The 19,884-nt window shown below is 31.6% G+C and overlaps 1 protein-coding gene across 1 annotated transcript in view; it reads right to left on the reverse strand.

Moving 5' to 3' along the window:
* Positions 1-6,265: 6,265 nt before the first annotated feature.
* Positions 6,266-19,884, reverse strand: part of LOC131802931 (UNC93-like protein) — an 80,130-nt gene continuing 66,511 nt past the window's right edge. The window contains exons 3-7 of the mRNA XM_059123717.1: positions 8,622-9,143; positions 8,406-8,568; positions 6,701-6,968; positions 6,464-6,626; positions 6,266-6,393 (exon numbers count right to left, since the gene is read on the reverse strand). Of these exons, the coding sequence (XP_058979700.1) occupies positions 6,321-6,393; positions 6,464-6,626; positions 6,701-6,968; positions 8,406-8,568; positions 8,622-9,143 (1,189 nt within the window). The 3' untranslated portion in view covers positions 6,266-6,320. The remainder of the gene's footprint in view (positions 6,394-6,463; positions 6,627-6,700; positions 6,969-8,405; positions 8,569-8,621; positions 9,144-19,884) is intronic.

Genomic DNA, 19,884 nt, shown 5'->3' on the forward strand with positions numbered 1-19,884 from the left:
TTAATATAATATATATAAAAAAATTAATAATAATTATTATTATGTGATTAAGTGTGTGAAAAAAATTTAAGATTATTTTAATTTTATTTTAATTTTTTTTTTATTAGATGTAAGCTCTTTTCCTCTTTGATGAACTTTTACTCGAAAACTGTCTCTTTATAAAAAAAATGAAAAAAATTAAATATTTATACAAAAATATTTAAAAATTAACAAAAAAAGTTTATAAATTTTAAAAGAAATACTAAACTTTAAAAACAAGAAACCCCCCAAAATTCCTATCAAACTTAGTTTAAACGTAACGTAACTAAAAACAAAATTAATAATAAATATTATATTAAATAATAATTTAATATAAATTTAAATATTAAATAAAAATAAAATAATTTATAATTTTAGGCCATATATATGTAAAGGTGTGTCATAGCATTTATTATTTTATATAGTTTATTATGTTTATAGTGAAAAAAAAACACACATACACACACACAAAAATTAAAAATATGAAAAAATGACAAAATTAGTTGTGGGCGGAAAAGTTTCGGTCATTAAAAGAAAATTCTATTTTTTTGAAAAAAAAAAAGTAAAAATGCTGTAAGTTCGTCCGGGCCGATCCTTGAATACCCTCCAACATTTGGAACGGTTTTGGCAATTTTCGAAAAAAATAAAATCCGTTAAAAATTCAGTTAAAATCTTCAAAATGCCGAATGTTACGTTATATTAGGGTCTACAGGACGACGTGGACCTGCACAGACAATCTCCTGTCATCCATTGCGAACTTCAAATATCAAATTTGGAGCAATTCCGGTGAACAATGCCTCTAAAATCATCAAAATACCGAATATCGGGAGTTACCGTTATATGGGGGCTATATGAAGACGTGGACCTGCACAGACAATTTTCTGTCTAAGGCTGTAGTATCCATTACGAACTTCAAATACCAAATTTGAAACAATTCCGATAAATAATATCACTACAATCATCAAAATACCGAATATTGGGAGGTACTGTTATATGGGGGCTATACGAAGACGTAGACTTGCATAGACAATTTTCTGTCATAGGCTGTAGAATCCATTTCGAACTTCAAATACCAAATTTGAAACAATTCCGAAGAATAATGTCGCTAAAATCCTCCAAATACCGAATATCGGGAGGTACCGTTATATGGGGGCTATACGAACACCAAGACTTGCACAGACAATTTTCTGTCTAAGACTGCAGTATCTATTTCGAACTTCAAATACCAAATTTGAAACAATTCCGGTGAATAATCTCGCTACAATCATCAAAATACCGAATATCAGGAGGTACCGTAATATGGGGGCTATACGAAGACGTGAACCTGCACAGACAATTTTCTGGCTTTGACTGTAGTATCCATTACGAACTTCAAATACCAAATTTGGAGTAATTCCGATGAATAATGTCGCTAAAGTCGTCAAAATATCAAATATCGGGAGGTACTCTTATATGGGGGCTATACGAAGACGTGGACCTGCATAGACAATTTTCTGTCCTAGGCTGTAGTATCCATTTCGAACTTCAAATACCAAATTTGAAAGAAATCCGATGAATAATGTCGCTAAAGTCATCAAAATACCGAATATCTGGAGGTACTGTTATATGGGGGCTATACGAAGACCAAGACATGCACAGACAATTTTCTGTCATAGGCTGTAGTATCCATTACGAATTTCAAATACCAAATTCGAAAGAAATCCGGTGAACAGTGTCGCTAAAATCATCAAAATACCGAATTTCGGGAGGTACCATTATATGGGGGCTATACGAAGACGTAGACTTGCACAGACAATTTTCTGTTTTTGGCTGTAGTCTCCATTGCGAACCTCAAATACCAAATTTGAAACAATTCCGGTAAATAATGCCGCTAAAATCAACAAAATACCGAATATCAGGAGGTGCCGTTATATGGGGTCTATACCAAAACGTGGACCAATATGGCCCATTTTCAATACCAAAAGTCCTGCAGACAGAATATACATTTGAGTAAAATTTTATTAATCTACTTCAATTCGTTCGGAAGTTAGAGTGATTTCCACAGACGGACGGGCGGACATCGCTAAATCGACATGGTAGAGGGTATAAAAAAATGGAAAAAAATTCAAACCGATTCCATAACGGGCCAATACAATAGTTCATTTTCCACATAAGGATAATATTTAAAAATAGATTCCAAATTTCCAAAAAAAATAATAATATTTTTTTTATTTATATTTGGCCTTAAATTGGTTCTCTATTCTCTTCGGTAAAAATATTTTATTATTCCATGCAAATAATACATAAAAAATAATATAAAAAATTAGATAAATTATTTTCAGTCCAAATTAAAAAAAAAAAAATAAAAAAAATCTCCAGGTCCAAAAAACTTCGATTTTTTAAAGAATTTTCAAGGTCGGAACTTTTCAGCCCACGATTTAAAATTTTTGAAAAGAAAATTGACAGCACAAAAAAAACAACAATGATGAAATACTTCTATTCAAACGTGCCATTCCACAAATACAAACGAAAGGAAAACACAGACATACAAAGACAAAAACCCCCCAAGGAAATTTCCCCCATTTCCTTTGGTGAATTTTTATTTAGAAAACATAACCTTATAAAAATAATTGTATATTATTTTCTAAAAAAAAAAATTAAAAAAAAACTAAAAACCAACACACAATGACAGGTCTCTTTTGGGCATAAATTATAAAAATTAAAACAAAAAAAAAAATAAAACAGATAAAATAAATAAATAAAATATAATTGTCTCATACAAAAAACAAAAAAAACTTTTTAGCATTAAAGTAATGAAAAAAATAAATATTATATAACATATGATAATTATAATATTAATATGTACAATTTTATTATTATTATTCTATTTTAAGTAAGACAAACAAAAAAAATCACAACAACAACCACAATAGATCCATATATAAATAATACATTAAACAAAAAAACAAGGTAAAAAATAAAAACAAAAAAATAAATCAATCTAAAATGTAAGAAAATAACTGCAAAAATATTAATTTAAATAAAAAAAAAAAAACAAAAATCAACAAAACAACCAGAAAATAAAATCAATAATAAATTATAGGATTTAAAAAAATAAATAAAACAAACAAATCGAATAACGTACATATTATTACTATTATTTAAACAAATGATTGTAATAACTCAAGAGCAAAACTAAAAAAAAAACCAGCAACAAAAAAAATTAATAAAAAATATGTATAAAAAATTAAAAAATGAAATGTGTTTTATTTTTATTTCGAAAAAAAAATTAAGTCATTCTAAAGTTTAAGAAACGTGGATTTTTCAAATTTGTCCAGAAGGGACATGGATTTTTTTTAATGAATTTTTCAAGGCCACCAAACGAACGGGGATTTAAAAAAATCCAAAGCCAGTGAATTCCAAAAAAATTGGATTTTTGAAAGAAATTCGGGGATTTTAAAAAATCCAAAGCCAGTGAATTCCAAAAAATTGGATTTTTGAAAGAAATTCTAGACGAAATTGAAAATTTATTTCTAAAATAGACTTTTTTTTAATTTTACGGGGTTTTGATTTTTTTTTTTAAAAATTTGGAAAATTCGGACTCTTTTAAATTGACTTTGAAAACGTCCATGAAGATATGAAAATGTAGATTTTTTTAAGAGTTTTTTAAATGGAATCTCGGAAGATTTTCCTTGAAGCACAGAAAACCAGGAAATGAAGATTTTTTATGAATTTTTTCGAGGCCTCATAAACTTTAAAAACTTTGAATTCTGAAAAAAAACTCAAAAATTGATTAAAATTTTTTTGGGCTCTTAACAATTAAAAAACCCTGATTTTGTAAATCTTTCTAAGGTATTTTATGAGATCTCTTAACAGGGATTTTTTTAAGAATTGTTAGTGCCCCTGCATCCCACAAAATGATTATTTTTTAAAGATCAGGCTTCCTAAATAACAGAAAATTATATTTTTCTTTTCAAATAACTTGTAAGGCTACCTAAGGAATACAAAGTTTGGATTTTTTTCAATAATTTTCCAAAAAAGCAAAGAGGTTTTTTAAAGATTTTTCAAGAGCTTTTTAAAACCAGATAATGTGGATTTTAAATAATTTTTTTAATGGCCCCTGAATTCCAGAAAATGTAGATTTATTTACTCATTTTTCTAGAAGATTTTATAAAGAATTTTTCAAACCCCCTTAAAGGCCAGTAAATGTGGATTTTTTTAAGTGATTTTCAAGGTCAAAAAACTTGGATTTTTTCAAGAATATTCTAAGCCCTGCCAAAGTGTAGCAGATGTGGATTTTTTCTAAAATTCTTCAAATCGAAGTTTAAAACTCAATTTTTATAGAACAGGAAATTTGGATTTCATTTTTTCCAGAGTAGAAAATGGGGGGGGGGTTTCAAAAGTTAAAAAAAAAACAAATAATACGGATTTTTTTATTTTTCTTTTGTAATCTTTCAAGAATTTTCCAGAAAACGTAGATCTGTCAAGTAATATTCAATTCCCTTTAGAGACCAGAAAATGTGGATTTTCAAAGAATTTTCAAGCGTTTCTAAAACCAGATAATGTGAATTTTAAATAAAGCCCCAAAATTCCAGAAAATGTGGAATTTTTTACTCATTTTTCTAGAAGATTTTTTGATGAATTTTTCAAACCCCCTTAAAGACTAGCAAATGTGGAATTTTTTAAATAATTTTTCAAAGCCACAAAACTTGGATTTTTTAAAGAACTTTCTAAGCTCTCCCAAAGAATAAAAAATGTGGATTTTTTCTACAATTCTTCAAAACTAGAAAACGTGGATCTGTTAAGAAAATAGATGGAGTTCTTAAAATAATTTTTAAAGGTTTCTTTAAGATTTTTTTTTTTATTTTTCAAGACCAGAAAGCTTGAATTTTTTTGAGAATTTATCAAACCAACACCACCCACCTAAAAGACCATTAAATGTTTTTTTTTTTTTTAATTTTTCAATGCCAAAGAATAAATAAAAGAATATTAATTTTCAATATTTTTTGAATTTTTGAAGCTGAATATGGATTTTTACGGTGTTTACAACTAAATTTTTAAAGACTAGAAAAATTAGAATTTCATTGATTTTTCAAGAGCAGAAGACGAGGGGGTTTTGAAGAGTTTTTCAAATGCCCTTAAAGGCCAGAAAATGTGGATTTTTTTGTAATTTTTCAAAGCCAAAAAAAAGCTTAGTTTTTTTTAAAGAAGTTTCTAAGTCCTGCCAAAGAGTAAGAAATGTGGATTTTTTCTATAATTCTTCAAAACCAGGAAACGTGGATCTGTTAAAGAATTTTCAATACCCCTTAAAGATGAATATCAAAAATTGTGGACTCTCCTAAAGACATTTTTAAGGTCCCATAATGATAAAAAGTAGGTTTTTGGAATATATTTTCAAATTTGAATTCTTGTCAACGAATTTTCAAAGTCCCATGGAGACAAGAAAAAGTAAAGTTAAACATTTCTTCTAGAGTCTAGAAGATGGGCAATTTTTTTAGTTCGCCCTGAAGCACAAAAACCCTTGATGTTTTAAAGAAATTGTCAAGCACCAATATTTACACACAGCTTAGATTTTTAAAGAATTTTTCAAGGCCCCCTAAAGGCTACAAAACTTGTAAAGAGTTTTTGATGTTTCATAAGGGCCAACAAATGCGGTTTTTTATAGATTTTGTAGAGATTTTTTCCAGTTAACAAGGATTTTGAAGAATTTTGTGAGATTATAGTCTTTCCAAAGTAAGAGATATTTTTTAATAATTTGTAAGACTACCATAAAAACACAAATTGTTTTCAATAATAGGAAAAATAGGAAATTGAATTTTAAAAGGATTTTCATCTGCTCCTAAAGATCAGATGACTTGTATTTCTTAAAAAAATTTTTTTTGAAGGGCCCCTAAGAAATAGAAAATATGGATTTATTCATTAAATTTTATAGAACCGAAAATGAGGCTTTTTCCAAAAATGTTTCAAAGGCCAAAAAACTCGTACTTTCCAATGAAGTTCTAAAACCTCTCAAAAGTGAAAAGACGAGCATAGCGCCATCTGTTTGTAGTACGTAAATATTTCTGTTTCTGTCGCTGATAAAGTTTGTAACATTGGTTGATGTCCTCGATACAACAATTTTTGGCATGATGTCCAATGTAGTCAATAGATGGCGATAGCAATTACCGGGTGTCTCAAACATGTATACCAGGTGTGGAAGTTTCTCATTCGTTGAGTTTTTAAGTTGTATATGGACCATGCTAGAAAATAAAAATACAGTCTAAAAATAGGCTATTATATCCTTATAAAACAAGTTTTATTAAAAACAAATCAAAATACAAAAATTAAATATTTTCACTTATAACAACATCTAATTGTTTATATTTTTTGCTGACACGATATTCACAAATGCCATAGCTGAAAGAAAAAAAAAACGGAAATAAAAAAATTAAAAAAAATATTTGGAAACTTTATAGCCATCTCTTACCCGGTACACCCTATTAACAGGACGCAAATCAAAATAATCAATTTCAGTGAAGTACAAAACTGTGAGCTTATAATATAGCCAATGACCGAACCCGTCGATTCCCACAGACGAAAGTTGCTATAACCGGCTATCAAGTCTTTGGGAAACAGGATGCCATAAAATGCTAAAAATAGAAATAAATTAGTTTAGGTTTGAAAATTTGTTAAGCAAAGCTTTAAAGCTCTTCTCCGGTCTTACCATTGATAACAACCAACCAAACACCATCACATATTCCCCATATGGCAGCAAAGGCACAATATTTCATGTAGTCACCCTGTTTCGCCTCATAGAAATACATATAGCCGAAGAGCGAGAGATTCAAAAAGGCACATAGTATTGCCAGATTAATCCGTCCGAATTTTTCAGCAATACCTCCCGCGAAGCCGGCCGCAATGGCATTGGCAACACCGAAACAAATCATGGCAAAGCCAATGTTTGAGATGCCCCAACCACAGGCTACAAAGGACTGGAAAGAGAGAGAGATAATTGAAATTAGTTAAAGGTGGTGAAATCGGATAAAGTCTGAAGCAAACTCTCATTGTAGGTGGCATGACCTCATTGTGTGGCTTTATGCCCCGAAAACAGATTTAAGAAATGAAAATTAAAAAAGAAGACATATCTCCCATTGCCTTCCTACTTAAAGAGAGAGAGCGAGATAATTGAAATTCGCGAAAGGTAATGAAATCGGTTAAAGTCTAAACCAAACTCTAGATGTAGGTGGCATGACCTCATGGTGTGGCTTTATGGCTTGACAACACATAGAAGAAATGCAAATTCAAAAAAAAAGTCATTTCCCCCATTTCTTTCCTACTTATAACGCCTGAAAATATGCATTTGAGTATTCAGACTCCAATTTCTAGTCTTGGAAAAATCTACAGCCACAAATTCGGACAAGTTACATATCTCTCAACTCATCCCCTCTTATACATCGGAAGGTCTGAAACATAGACATTAGAGGGCGATAAAAGTCAATTGAGCTAACATTAAACTCGACATCTAGGTGGCGCCCCAAAAATTTGTGGAATTTGAACTGAAAATTGTTTGAGGAAGTGAAAACTCAAATAAATTATTGGTTGGGCCTTTTAGACACATCTTCCCGGACAAGTCACATATCTCCCATTTCCTCCCTACTTATAACCATTGGAAATATTATTTAAGCTTTCAAACCACAATTTCTTACTTTGGTAAAATCGACAGACAAAAATGCGGACAAGACACATATTTATTAACTCCTCCTGGTTTAGAGATCTGAAGGTCTGAAATATAGACACCAGAGGCCTACAAAATACACCTGAGCTTCCAAACTAAAATTTCTCACGTTGGAAAAATCTACATCTAGGTGGCGCCACTAAAATTTGTGGAATTTGAACTGAAAGCCGTTTAAGGAAGTGAAAACTCCAACAAATGAATCATTGGACCTTTTAGGCACATTTTTCCCAAACATATCCCCCATTTCCTCCCTACTTATTACGCCTGAAAATATACCCTTGAGCTTTCAAACTTCAATTGTTCACCTTTGTAAAATCTACATCTAGGTGGCGCCACTAAAATGTATGTAATTTGAACTGAAATCCGTTTTTAGAAGTAAAAACTCCAACAAATGATTCATTGGACCTTTTGGACACATTTTTCCCAAATAAGACATATTCCCCATTTCCTCCCTACTTATAACTCCTGACAATATAAATCTAATCTCTCGCCTTGGTAAAATCTACATCTAGTTGGCGCCACTAAAATTTGTGTAATTTAAACTGAAAGCCGTTTAAGGAAGTGAAACCTCAAACAAATGATTCGTGGGACCTTTAAACACATTTTTCCCAAACAAGACATATCTCCCATTACCTACCTACTTATAACCCTTTAAAATATATCATCCTTAAGCCTTCAAACTCCAATTTTTTACCTTGGTAAAATCCACTGCCAAAAATGCCTCCTCCAAGCCAATGAACATGGTGATGGGTAACATCAGCAGCAATCTGCGCTTCTTCAACATATTCAGGGTGGACAGCAGTAACTTCCAGCCAGAGGCGTCCTTGCCGCCAGACTCCCCCTTCTTGGCTCCATATCTGAAAAAATAGAAATAAATTCTAAAAATTGCCTTAAATTTCTCAAAACCCACCTTTTCAACGAATCCACTCCAAAAATAATCAACAATACCGCTCCCACCATACAGGCCAAAAATATCGAGTTCAATAATTGGATCTTACTCGGTTCGGGAGGTGTTAAATTTGGATTAACCTCCGCCTTAATGCTGGGACAAAATTTCGCTCCACACAACTCTCCCACCAAATGTGAGGTGTCATTCGCAGATGTAGTATTTTCGCCCGCAGGACCACCCAGCGATAGAACCGATGATGATATCAGATTTCCCCATACCTGGGCCATTTGATAGAAGATGAAAAAAAGGCCAAAGAATTTCACAGTGTTATCATCCTTTTGTGATTTGTGGCCCGAAACATAAGTCAAGGCCTCAGCCACCGTTGAGAGGTAGGTACATTTGGCACACCATAGAGGGCCACCGCCAAAACCAACCATAAGACCAGCTGGTATCAGGGTTACGAAACGTGGATAAAACTGGGCAGCTATATAGGGCATATAGGCAAAGAACGACAGGGCCATGGTGAGTTTGACGCCGAACCATCTGAAAAATGGAGGAAAATATTTTTTTTATTAATTAAAGTTTAAAATATAGAGGGCGTTAAGTTAACTTGTGCAACTTTCTGCCGGAATTGGCGGTTTAATGAAATTCAAATTCCGAAAAATTTTGGTAAAGCCAGTTTATTAAACACCCCAGCCGCTGGAATTGAATGCCTGAAAGATAGGCAGCAAATGAGGTTCATAATCGAAGAACTCTAAATTGAAATCAAATACAGGTGGCGTTATAGCAACTTGAGCAGCTTTTTGCCTCAATTGAACAGTGAAAATAGGTGACAAATGCACGGCAGTGTCAGTATTAAAAATAACCGAGTCGGGGACCTTGAAGGTTTACAAAAACCATCATCCACAGGCGATAAAACCAGATGAAGCCAAGATGATACTCAAAATTTAGATGGCGTTACGTCAAGTTTGTTCATGGCTAGGCGAAAATGTATTGCATACTTTTAGGCAAACACATAAATTTTTAGATAGTAAATGTTCACAAATGATTTTTCAAAATTTATCTCAGGTATTTTCGGGAATTATCTCCAGTCTGTTTTTTTAAGTTTTCATATTGCCTAACCCGATTGGAAATCTAGGGCATACTTTTAGGTTAAAACATATATTTTGAAATAATGAAAGCGATGGCGTTAATGTCTGTCATCGAAGAGAATCTTTAATTTGAGAAGAAATCATGGAAAGAACCAATCGTTAAAATATTCCAATCGAAGTACATAAAAGTATGAATGATAGACCCCAAAAGGGCATAAAAAACGGTTGTGTTCAAAAATGTAAATCTACATCTAGGTGGCGTTACAGCAACTTACGCAACGTGATCTCTTAATTGGATGAAATTTGAGAACCATTTTTAAATACCCCAGCATTTGTGAAAGATATACAGCAAAGGGCGTTAAAAGCCGATAGAGCTAAAAATAAAATTGAAGATATAGATGGCGTAGTAGTAACTTGAGTACCTTTGTGCCTGGATTGGAAATAGTTTAAGGAAGTTGACATTAGCGAAACATTCATGGCAATGTCAATATTTCCAATACCCGAAAAAACCTGAAAATTGGAAGCAAAGGTCGATAAATCCGGATGATGACCCAGATTGTGTTCCACATCTAGGTGGCGTAACGTAAACTTTGCAGTACTATGTCTGCCTTTATTAAAGTTTGGGAAAATTTTAATTTGAGAAAAAAGACATTGAAAAGCCAATATTAAAAATATTTCTGTCACAGGATTGAAAGGCTTTAATGATAGACAGAAAAATGGTCATCGAATCGGAAGTAGTCCAAAATCTACAACTAGGTGGCATTACAATAGGTTAGGTTAGCATTTTTCTAGATTGTATGAGGTTTGAGAAACATTTTTTATACAGACCTTAAACTTTTCAAAGATAGACAACAAAAGGCGTTAGAAGCCAAAGGAGCGAAAAATTCAACTTAACATATAGATGGCGTTGTAGCCACCTAAGGAGATTTATGTCTGAAATTGAAGAAGTTTAAAGAAGTGCATATTAACGAAACAATAATGGCAAATCCAATATTTCTAAAAGCACAATGGCGAGCCTTTGAAGTCTGAAAATCGAAAGCAAAAGACGTTTAACCGAATGATTTCAAAATTATATTTCACATGTAGATAGCGTAACGTTAACTTTGCAGTATGTACTATGTCTGCCTTTAATGCGGGTTGGGAAAGCTAAAATTTGAGATAAAACCAATATTCGAAATATCCCTGTTACAAGAAATAAACAGCAATGGATAGAAAAGTTGGCGTAATCCAAAATCTACAACTAGATGGCGCCACAAAAACCTGTGCAACTATTTCTCTAAATTTGATGAGGTTTGGAAAACATTTTCAAATGCCTCAACCACTGAACCTAATCTTTTGAAAGACAGACAGCAAATGAGGTTAAAAGTAAATGAATCGAAAAATCGAACCTAACATATAGGTGGCGCTGTAGCAACTTGAGTACCTTTATGCCTGAATTGGACGCTTGTGGCTGGACTTTGAAAGAATGTTTTTTTGGAAACCTCGTTTTGGAGGAAGTCCTCCAGTCCGATCCTATGAACACTTTTATATACATATTTATGTATTCTTGTATCCATGTATTCTTGTAAACAGAGTACAATTCGTATTTATTGCCCGATCCAGATGAAATTTTGCAGAAGTTGTTTATTTGACCCAAGGACGAACTCTATTGAAATTAGAGATAAACGTTCAAAATTTGGATATAGCTTCCATATATATCTTCGTCCGTATTGCCTTTTGTTGTGCACCAAACGTGTAATATCAGCCCAAATAGTATGAAATTTTGCACATACGACCAAATTAGGCCTGAAAAGAGGTATACCAAATTTGATCAAAATAGGCTCAGATATAGCTATAGCTCCCTTATATATTGTTCATCAGATTTGTTATTATGTCCTACACCACGGTATGGAGGGTATATTAAGTTTGTCATACCGTTTGTAACACCTCGAAATATACATTTTAGACCCCGTTCTTGATCAGCATAAAATTCTATGCCGATTTAGCGATGTCCGTCCGACCGTCTGTGGAAATCACTCAAACTTCCGAACGAATTAAAGTAGATTGATAAAATTTTACTCAAATGTATATTATGTCTTCAGGACTTTTGATATTGAAAATGAGCCATGTAGGTCCACGTTTTGGAATAGCCTCCATATAATGGTACCTCCCGATATTCCGCATTTTGATGATTTTTGCGGCAATATTCATCGGAATTGTTTCAAATTTGGTATTTGAAGTTCGAAATGGATAGTACAGCCTATGACAGAAAATTGTCTATTCATGTCCACCTCTTCGTAGAGCCCCCCTATAAAAGTACCTCCCGATATTCGGTATTTTGATGATTTTAGCGATATTGCTCACCGCATTTGTTTAAAATTTGGTATTTGAAGTTCGTAATGGATTCTACAGCCTAAGACATAAAATTGGCTGTGCATGTCAACCTCTTCGTATAGCCTCCATATAACGATACCTCCCTATTTGATGATTTTAGCGTCATTATTTAACGGAATTGTTTCAAATTACGTATTTAGAGCTCGCAATGGAAACTACAGTCTGTGACAGGAAATTGTCTATGCAGGTACAGGTCTTCGTATAGGCCCTCCCTATATTCGGTAGGTACAATACTCACCGAAATTTTTTGAGATATCGTATTTGATGTTAGTAATGGATGATATAGCCTGTGACAGAAAATTGTCTATGCTGGTCCAGGTCTTCGCACAGCTCCGATATAACGGAACCTCCCTTTATACGATATTTTGATGATTTTAGCTACATTATTCACCATTTATTTCAAGTTTCGAATTTCAATATGGTAACGGCTTATGACAAACAATGCTATGTAGGTCCATGTCGTATAGACCCCAATATAACGGCTATATTCGGTATTTTTAAAACTTTTTTAAGGACTTTATTTTTTTTAAAAATTTCAAATTCGTTCCAAATGGTGGAGGGTATTCAAAGTTCGGCCCGGCCGAACTTACTGCTTTTTAACTTGTTTGAGTTGGTTTTCTTTTAAGCTAATCACTTTCCTCTTAGAGTATTCGATGTAGATTTCCCAAAACTACCTATTTTCTATTTCTTAATTTAGTCAAATATTGAAATATCTATTTTGTTGCTGCCCCCCCCCCCCCTCTTTTTGCAGTTTGAACAAGTTATAAATTAATTTGCAACACTTCGCACACAAGTTTTAATGTTATTTAACTTGGCCCAACAGTCCCTTCAAAATGTCTACAATGGGCAATCTTAAGTCCACTTCAACAACTACTTACCTAAAATACTCGTCAAATGATGCTTTTAACGAAATTAAAGTTTTGCTGTTAAAATGTTTTAATTAGCTAAATTTATCAAAAAAAAAAAAATCCTACTTGTTCATTTCGATAAGGCAGGGACGTGGCCAGGGGAGATTTTGTGGCCTCATGACCCCAGCAAGGACTTGAGCTTCCATAAATAGCAACATATTTAAAAGGCTTGGGAAATTTTCAAATTTTAACAAAAACAAAATACTCTAGTCTCGCTTTAATTATGTCGAAGATATTTTACAATGTCGCCCCAAAATATGCAATAAAAATACCAAATATTTGTGAAATACAGACCGTTGTCGGTGTGGCAACATAAAAAGGAATGTTATTAAATTGTAGCATAATTTTAGGGATATATGTTAAACAGCTGGAAATTTTGAATAATATATTTTTGAGGCATATTTTTAAAAAGGGTTTTTATACCCTCCACCATACATAGTATGGAGTGCATATTAAGTCCGTCATTCCGTTTGGAACTCATCGAAATAATAATTTTATCAAAATTTATCAAAAAAAAAAATTCTACTAGTTCATGTCGATAAGATAGGGATGTGGCTGAGGGGAGATTTTGTGGCCCATGCTAGCTAAATTGGTCATAAATTTTTTTTGTTCATTTCGATAAGTCAGGGGCTTGGCAGAGGGGAGATTTCTCGCCCCTTTATCAAAAAACTCTTATTGTTCATTTCGATAAGATAGGAACGAGGCAGAGAGAGGTTTTTCGCCCTCAGAATCCCATCAGGTACTTTTGACTCTATAAATAGAAGAAGTAAAAAAGCTGTAAATTCGGCCGACCGAATTTTGAATACCCTCCACCATTTGGAACGAATTTAGCAATTTCCAAAAAAATAAAATCCATTAAAAATTTTGTTGAAATCTTAAACCAAATGTAGCCATCATATTAGGGTCTAAACGACGACGTGGAACTGCATAGGAAAGTTATGTCATAAGCCATTATAATATTCAAATGCAAAAATTAAAAAAAAAATCGGTGAATAATGTAACTAAAATCATCAATATTGGGAGGTATTATTATATGGAGGCTATGCCAAAATGTGGACCTGCACAGACAAGTCTCTGCCTGAGGCTGTAGTATCCATTACGAACATCACATACCAAATTTCAAAGATGTCCGATGAATATTATCGCTAAAATCATCAAAATACCGAATATCGGGAGTTTTCGTTGAAAGGGGAGGCTATATGAAGAAATGGACCTCCTCGGATAATTTTCTGTCATAGGCGGTAGTTTCCATTACGAACTTCAAATACCAAATTTCAAAGAATTCCGATGAATAATGTCGCTAAAATCATCAAAATAGCGAATATCGGGAGGTACCGTTATATGGGGGCTATACGAAGACGTGGACCTGCACAGACAATATCTTGCCATAGACTGTAGCATCCTTTACGAACATCATATACCAAATTTCAAAGAATTCCAATGAATAACGTCGCTAAAATCATCAAATTAGCGAATATCGGGATGTACCGTTATGTGGGGGCCTGCACAGACAATCTCCTGTCATAGGCTGTAGTATCCATTACGAACTTCAAATACCAAATTTGAAGCAAATCCGGTGAATAATGTCGCTTAAATCACCAAAATACCGAAAATAGGGAGGTACCGTTATATGGGGGCTATACGAAGACGTGGACCTACACAGACAATCTCTTGCCATAGACTGTAGCATCCATTACGAGCTTCAAATACCAAATTTCAAAGAATTCCGGTGAATAATGTCGCTAAAATCATCAAAATACCGAATATCGGGAGGTTCCGTCGAAAGGGGAGGCTATACGAGTGGACCTGCAAGGATAATTTTTTGTCATAGACTGTAGTATCCATTACGAACTTTAAATACCAAATTTGAAGCAAATCCGGTGAATAATGTCGCTTAAATCACCAAAATACCGAATATCGGGAGGTTCCGTTATATGGGGGCTATACGAATATGTGGGCCTGCACAGACAATTTTCTGTCATAGGCTGTTTTATCAATTTCGAACTCCGAATACTAAATTTGACACAATTCCGATGAATATTGTCGCTAAAATCATCAAAATACCGAATATCGGGAGGTTCCGTTGGAAGGGAAGGCTATACGAAGAAGTGGACCTCCACGGATAATTTTCTGTCATTGGCTGTAGTATATATTACGAACTTCAAATATTAAATTTGAAGCAAATCCGGCGAATAATGTCGCTAAAATCAACAAAATACCGAATAGCGGGAGGTTCCGTTGAAAGGGGAGACTATACGAAGAAGTGGACCTCCAAGGATAATTTTCTGTCATAGGCTGTAGTATCCATTACGAACATCAAATACCAAATTTGAAACAATTCCGATGAATAATGTCGCTAAAATCATCAAAATACCGAATATCGGGAGGTATCGTTATATGGGGGCTATACCAAAACGTGGATCTGCACAGACAATATCTTGCCATAGACTGTAGCATCCATTACGAACATCATGTACCAAATTTCAAATAATTCCGATGAATATTGCCGCTAAAATCATCAAAATACCGAATATCGGGAGGTACCGTTATATGGGGTCTATACCAAAACGTGGACCTACATGGCCCATTTTCAATACCAAAAGTCCTGCAGACATATTATACATTTGAGTAAAATTTTATCAACCTACTTCAATTCGTTCGGAAGCTAGAGTGATTTCCACAGACGGACAGACTGGAGGTGTTACAAACGGATGATGGAGGCTATAAAAAGAGGCTATGTAATATATTCAAATTTTCCTCTTGAAGTTAATATCCATCTACGCTTATGCTTCCAATGTATACTTGATTCTGACTTATTTTGTGTTTTGTTTTTTTTTTTTTTTTTTTTTTTTTGAAATACTTTGAATTAATTATATGCAAGATGTAGATTTTTGGGGGGAAAGAAAACTTGTTTTAATGCTGAAAATTTCCATGGCAAACTTTATGGCGTTTTTTTTTTTTTGATTTTCATTTGCATTGCATACTTTTTGGCAGTTGTTGTATGCAAAAAATTTAAAGCTTCGTGGAACATTATGAATGCCAGCTAGAAACAGAATCATTAAAACTGACTTAGTACTGTTCAAGGTAATTTATAATCAATTGCAAATATTAAAAAAAAAAATTTCTGATTATTCAAATAAATTTCAATTTTTTGATGACTTTTTAATTTTTTTATATTTTTGTCTGATCCAAAAATAATTCATAAGAATTTCAACAAATTCCCTTGCATTTAATTAAATTTCCCCCCAACATGCATATGCGGATTGTCCACAAATATTTCCATTTTCCAACCTAAAAGTATGCCACACAAAATATTTGCAATATGAATTTCTTATGTCTCTGCACTGAAATGTCTTAATCCAAATATTTACTCTCTCTCTCTATCTCTCATTTCCAGAAATTTCTTAATTAAATGTTAAAATATTTGTATGTGTGTGTGTGTACAGTTGTATAAACATTCATGGTCTATTTTGTATATTGAATTGATTAAATTAAGAAATTAGATCTGGCCATTTATGTTCGGTTGAGTAAATAAAACAAATTAATGACTCTAAATGTAGTTTAAAAAGATTTCGTTATTATGCGGATTTGTGCGAACGAAGATTGGGCCAACAAATTATAAGTAATTAATCGGAAAATTTACACTGTGAATTTAATTAAGGCAAGTGGCTTGGTGAAAATGTAGTGCATACTTTTAGGTAAACAAATATATTTTGAGATATTGAATTTTCAGAAATTATTTTTATTAATTTATCTCAAGGGTTTCCCAGAATGAGCATCGTTGTATGGTTTCATATTTTCCCATCCGGTTGAATATGTAAAGCATACTTTTAGGCAAACACAAAAAAAAGTTAATATATTCAATGTTTAGAAATGATTTTTCAAAATTTATTTCAGGCGTTTTCCAGAACTATCCCCAGCCTAATTGAAAGGTTTCATATATACTGAAACGATTGAAAATTTGGTACATACTTTTAGGCAAAAACATGGGCAGAATACAATTTTCAAAATATAAATATATATATTTAAAATAAAAATTAAATTTTTAAATAAATTTAAAAAAAATCTCGATTTTTTTCAATTTATTTAAAAATTTAATTTTGGTTAAAAAAAAATTCTAAAAATTTAAAAATTTAATTTTGATTTATTTTATTGAATAAAACGAATTTTTTAAAATTTATAAATTTTTAAAATTTATTATCTCCAGCCTATTTGTAAGCCTTCATATTTCAAAATTTTCAAAATATATTTCAAGCGATTTTATAATTTTTTTTAAATTTTTAAATTAAAAAAAAAAATCGAAATTTTTTTTAAATTTATTTAAAAATTTAATTTTGATTTAAAAAAATCTAAAAATTTAAAAATTTAATTTTGATTTATTTTATTGAATAAAATTAAATTTTTGAAATTTATAAATTTTTAAAATTTATTATCTCCAGCCTATTTGTAAGCCTTCATATTTCCTGAATCAATTAAAAACTAGTGCATAAGTTTACCGAAAAACATAGTGAAAATTTGGTGCATACTTTTAGGCAAATATATAAATGTCAAAATAATAAATATTTTAAAATGATTTTTCCAAAATGTATTTCTAGCATTTCCCGGAATTATCTCCAGCCTATTTGTAAAGTTTCATATTTCCTGAACCGATTGAAAATGTGGTGCACATTTTTAGGCAAAAATAATAATGAATGTTCAGATATAATTTTCAAAATTTATTTCATGCGTTTCCCGAACTCATCTTCAGTCTATTTGTAAACTTTCATATTTTTTGAATCCACTGAAAATCTAGTGCGGTTTACGTAATAACATGATAAAACTGTGGTGCCTACTTTTAGGCAAACACATAAATGTTATGATATTGCATGTTTAATATTTATTTTTTTTTTTTAGGAAATTCCTTAAACGTATTTTTAAATTATATTTTTCAAGGACGAAATTTTTTTTAAATTATTTTTCAAGGACACGATTTTTTTTTAATTATTTTTCAAAGACGTGGATATTTTAAACTATTTTTCAAGGACGTGGATTTTTTAAAATTATTTTTCAAGGACGTGGATTTTTTAAAATTATTTTTCAAAGACGTGGATTTTTTTAAATTATTTTTTCAAGGACGTGGATTTTTTAATTATTTTTCAAGGACGTGAATTTTTTTAAATTTATTTTTCAAGGACGTGAATTTTTTTAAATTTATTTTTCAAGGACGTGAATTTTTTTAAATTTATTTTTCAAGGACGTGAATTTTTTTAAATTTATTTTTCAATATATATTTATTAATCAAGGAAAGTGATTTTTTAAATTAATATTAAAGGACCTCTCTTGAAAGTGGATTTTTTAAATAATTTTTAAGGACTTTCTTTAAACGTAGATTCATTAAGTTATTAATCAAGGATATCTCTTGAAATTGGATTTTAAAATATTTTAAAGACCTTCTTTATCTAAAATTTTTTCCCGGAATTATATCCAGCAGTAAGTTTTTATATTTCCTGAACTGGTTGAAATAATGGTACATAATTTTAGGCAAAAAAATAATGAATGAACCGAAAAGAAATTTTCGAAATATATTTCAAGCGTTTCCCAGAGTTTTCTCCAGCCAATTTGTGCGGTTTCATTTTTTTGGGTCCCTTTTAAAATATAGTGCATATTTTTAGGCAAAAACATAAATATTAAAATATATCGAACGCGAAAACGGATTTTCAAAGTTTAATCGAAAGAAAGGATTTACAATGTTTCCTATTCCCTGACCCCATTGTTAAAACACATAGTAATCTCTCTTTCTCTCTATTTCTTTTCCAGCTCAGCCAACTTGTTTGGGTCACTAGCCCACAACATTTTGCCAAAGCAACAATTTACTCATCACACAAAGTTACCGCCAAATAATAACATAAATTTCGCTCAACTTTTATTTTATGATGTCAACTTTTAGGAACCCACATTAAAACCGTTTAATAGTGGTTCGAACTAATGATGCGGGTGTGCGAGTGTGTGGGCTAATATTAATGTACAATTTCTTGTTTATGAAAACAGACAAAATATAAAAATAACAACAACAACAACAATGAACTCTAGTCTCGCTTTAATTATGTCGAAGATATTTTACGATGTCGCCCCAAAATATGCAATAAAAATACCAAATACTTGTGAAATAAAGACCGTTGACTGTGTGACAGCATAAAAAGGAATGGTATTAAATTGTAGCATATTTTTAGGGGTATATGTTAAATAGCTGGAAATTTTGAATGTTATCTTTTTAAGGCATATTTTTCATATGGGTTCTTTTATTATATAACTGTAAATGGGAATTTTTCAAAATTAAATTTTTAGGTCGACTTTATATACCCTACAAAAATAAAAAATCTAAAGAAGGTTTTACAAACTTTTAATTTACAAAAAAAAAAAATTAAGAGCGTAAATTTTTTTAAATTTTTAAGTACCTTCTTCAAAGGTGGATTTTTCCAAGAACATTATACAAATGTTGGATTTCTAAAAATATTATTTCCAGGACCTCTTTCAAGCGTGGATTTTTAAAAATAGGATCTTCTTAAAGCGAGGATTTTTAAAAATAAGACCTTCTTCAAGAGAGCATTTTTAAAAATATATTTTCAAGAACCTTCTTCAAGCGTGAATTTTTAAAAATATTTTTTTCAAGGACCTTCTTCAAGCGTATATTTTTAAAAATATTTTTTCAAGAACCATCTTCAACCTTGGATTTTTTATAAATATTTTTTAAAGAACCATCTTCAACCTTAGATTTTTATAAATATTTTTCAAGGACCTTCCTCAGCGTGTATATTTAAAATTATTGTTTCAAGGACTATATTAAAGTGCGGATTTCATAAGATATTTTTTCAAGCAGATTCTTCAGCCATGTCATTTACATTTTTTTTCAAGGACCTTCTTCCAGCTTGCATT

Source organism: Musca domestica, unplaced genomic scaffold (assembly GCF_030504385.1).
Source record: "Musca domestica strain aabys unplaced genomic scaffold, Musca_domestica.polishedcontigs.V.1.1 25, whole genome shotgun sequence".
Taxonomy (NCBI): Eukaryota; Metazoa; Arthropoda; class Insecta; order Diptera; family Muscidae; genus Musca; species Musca domestica.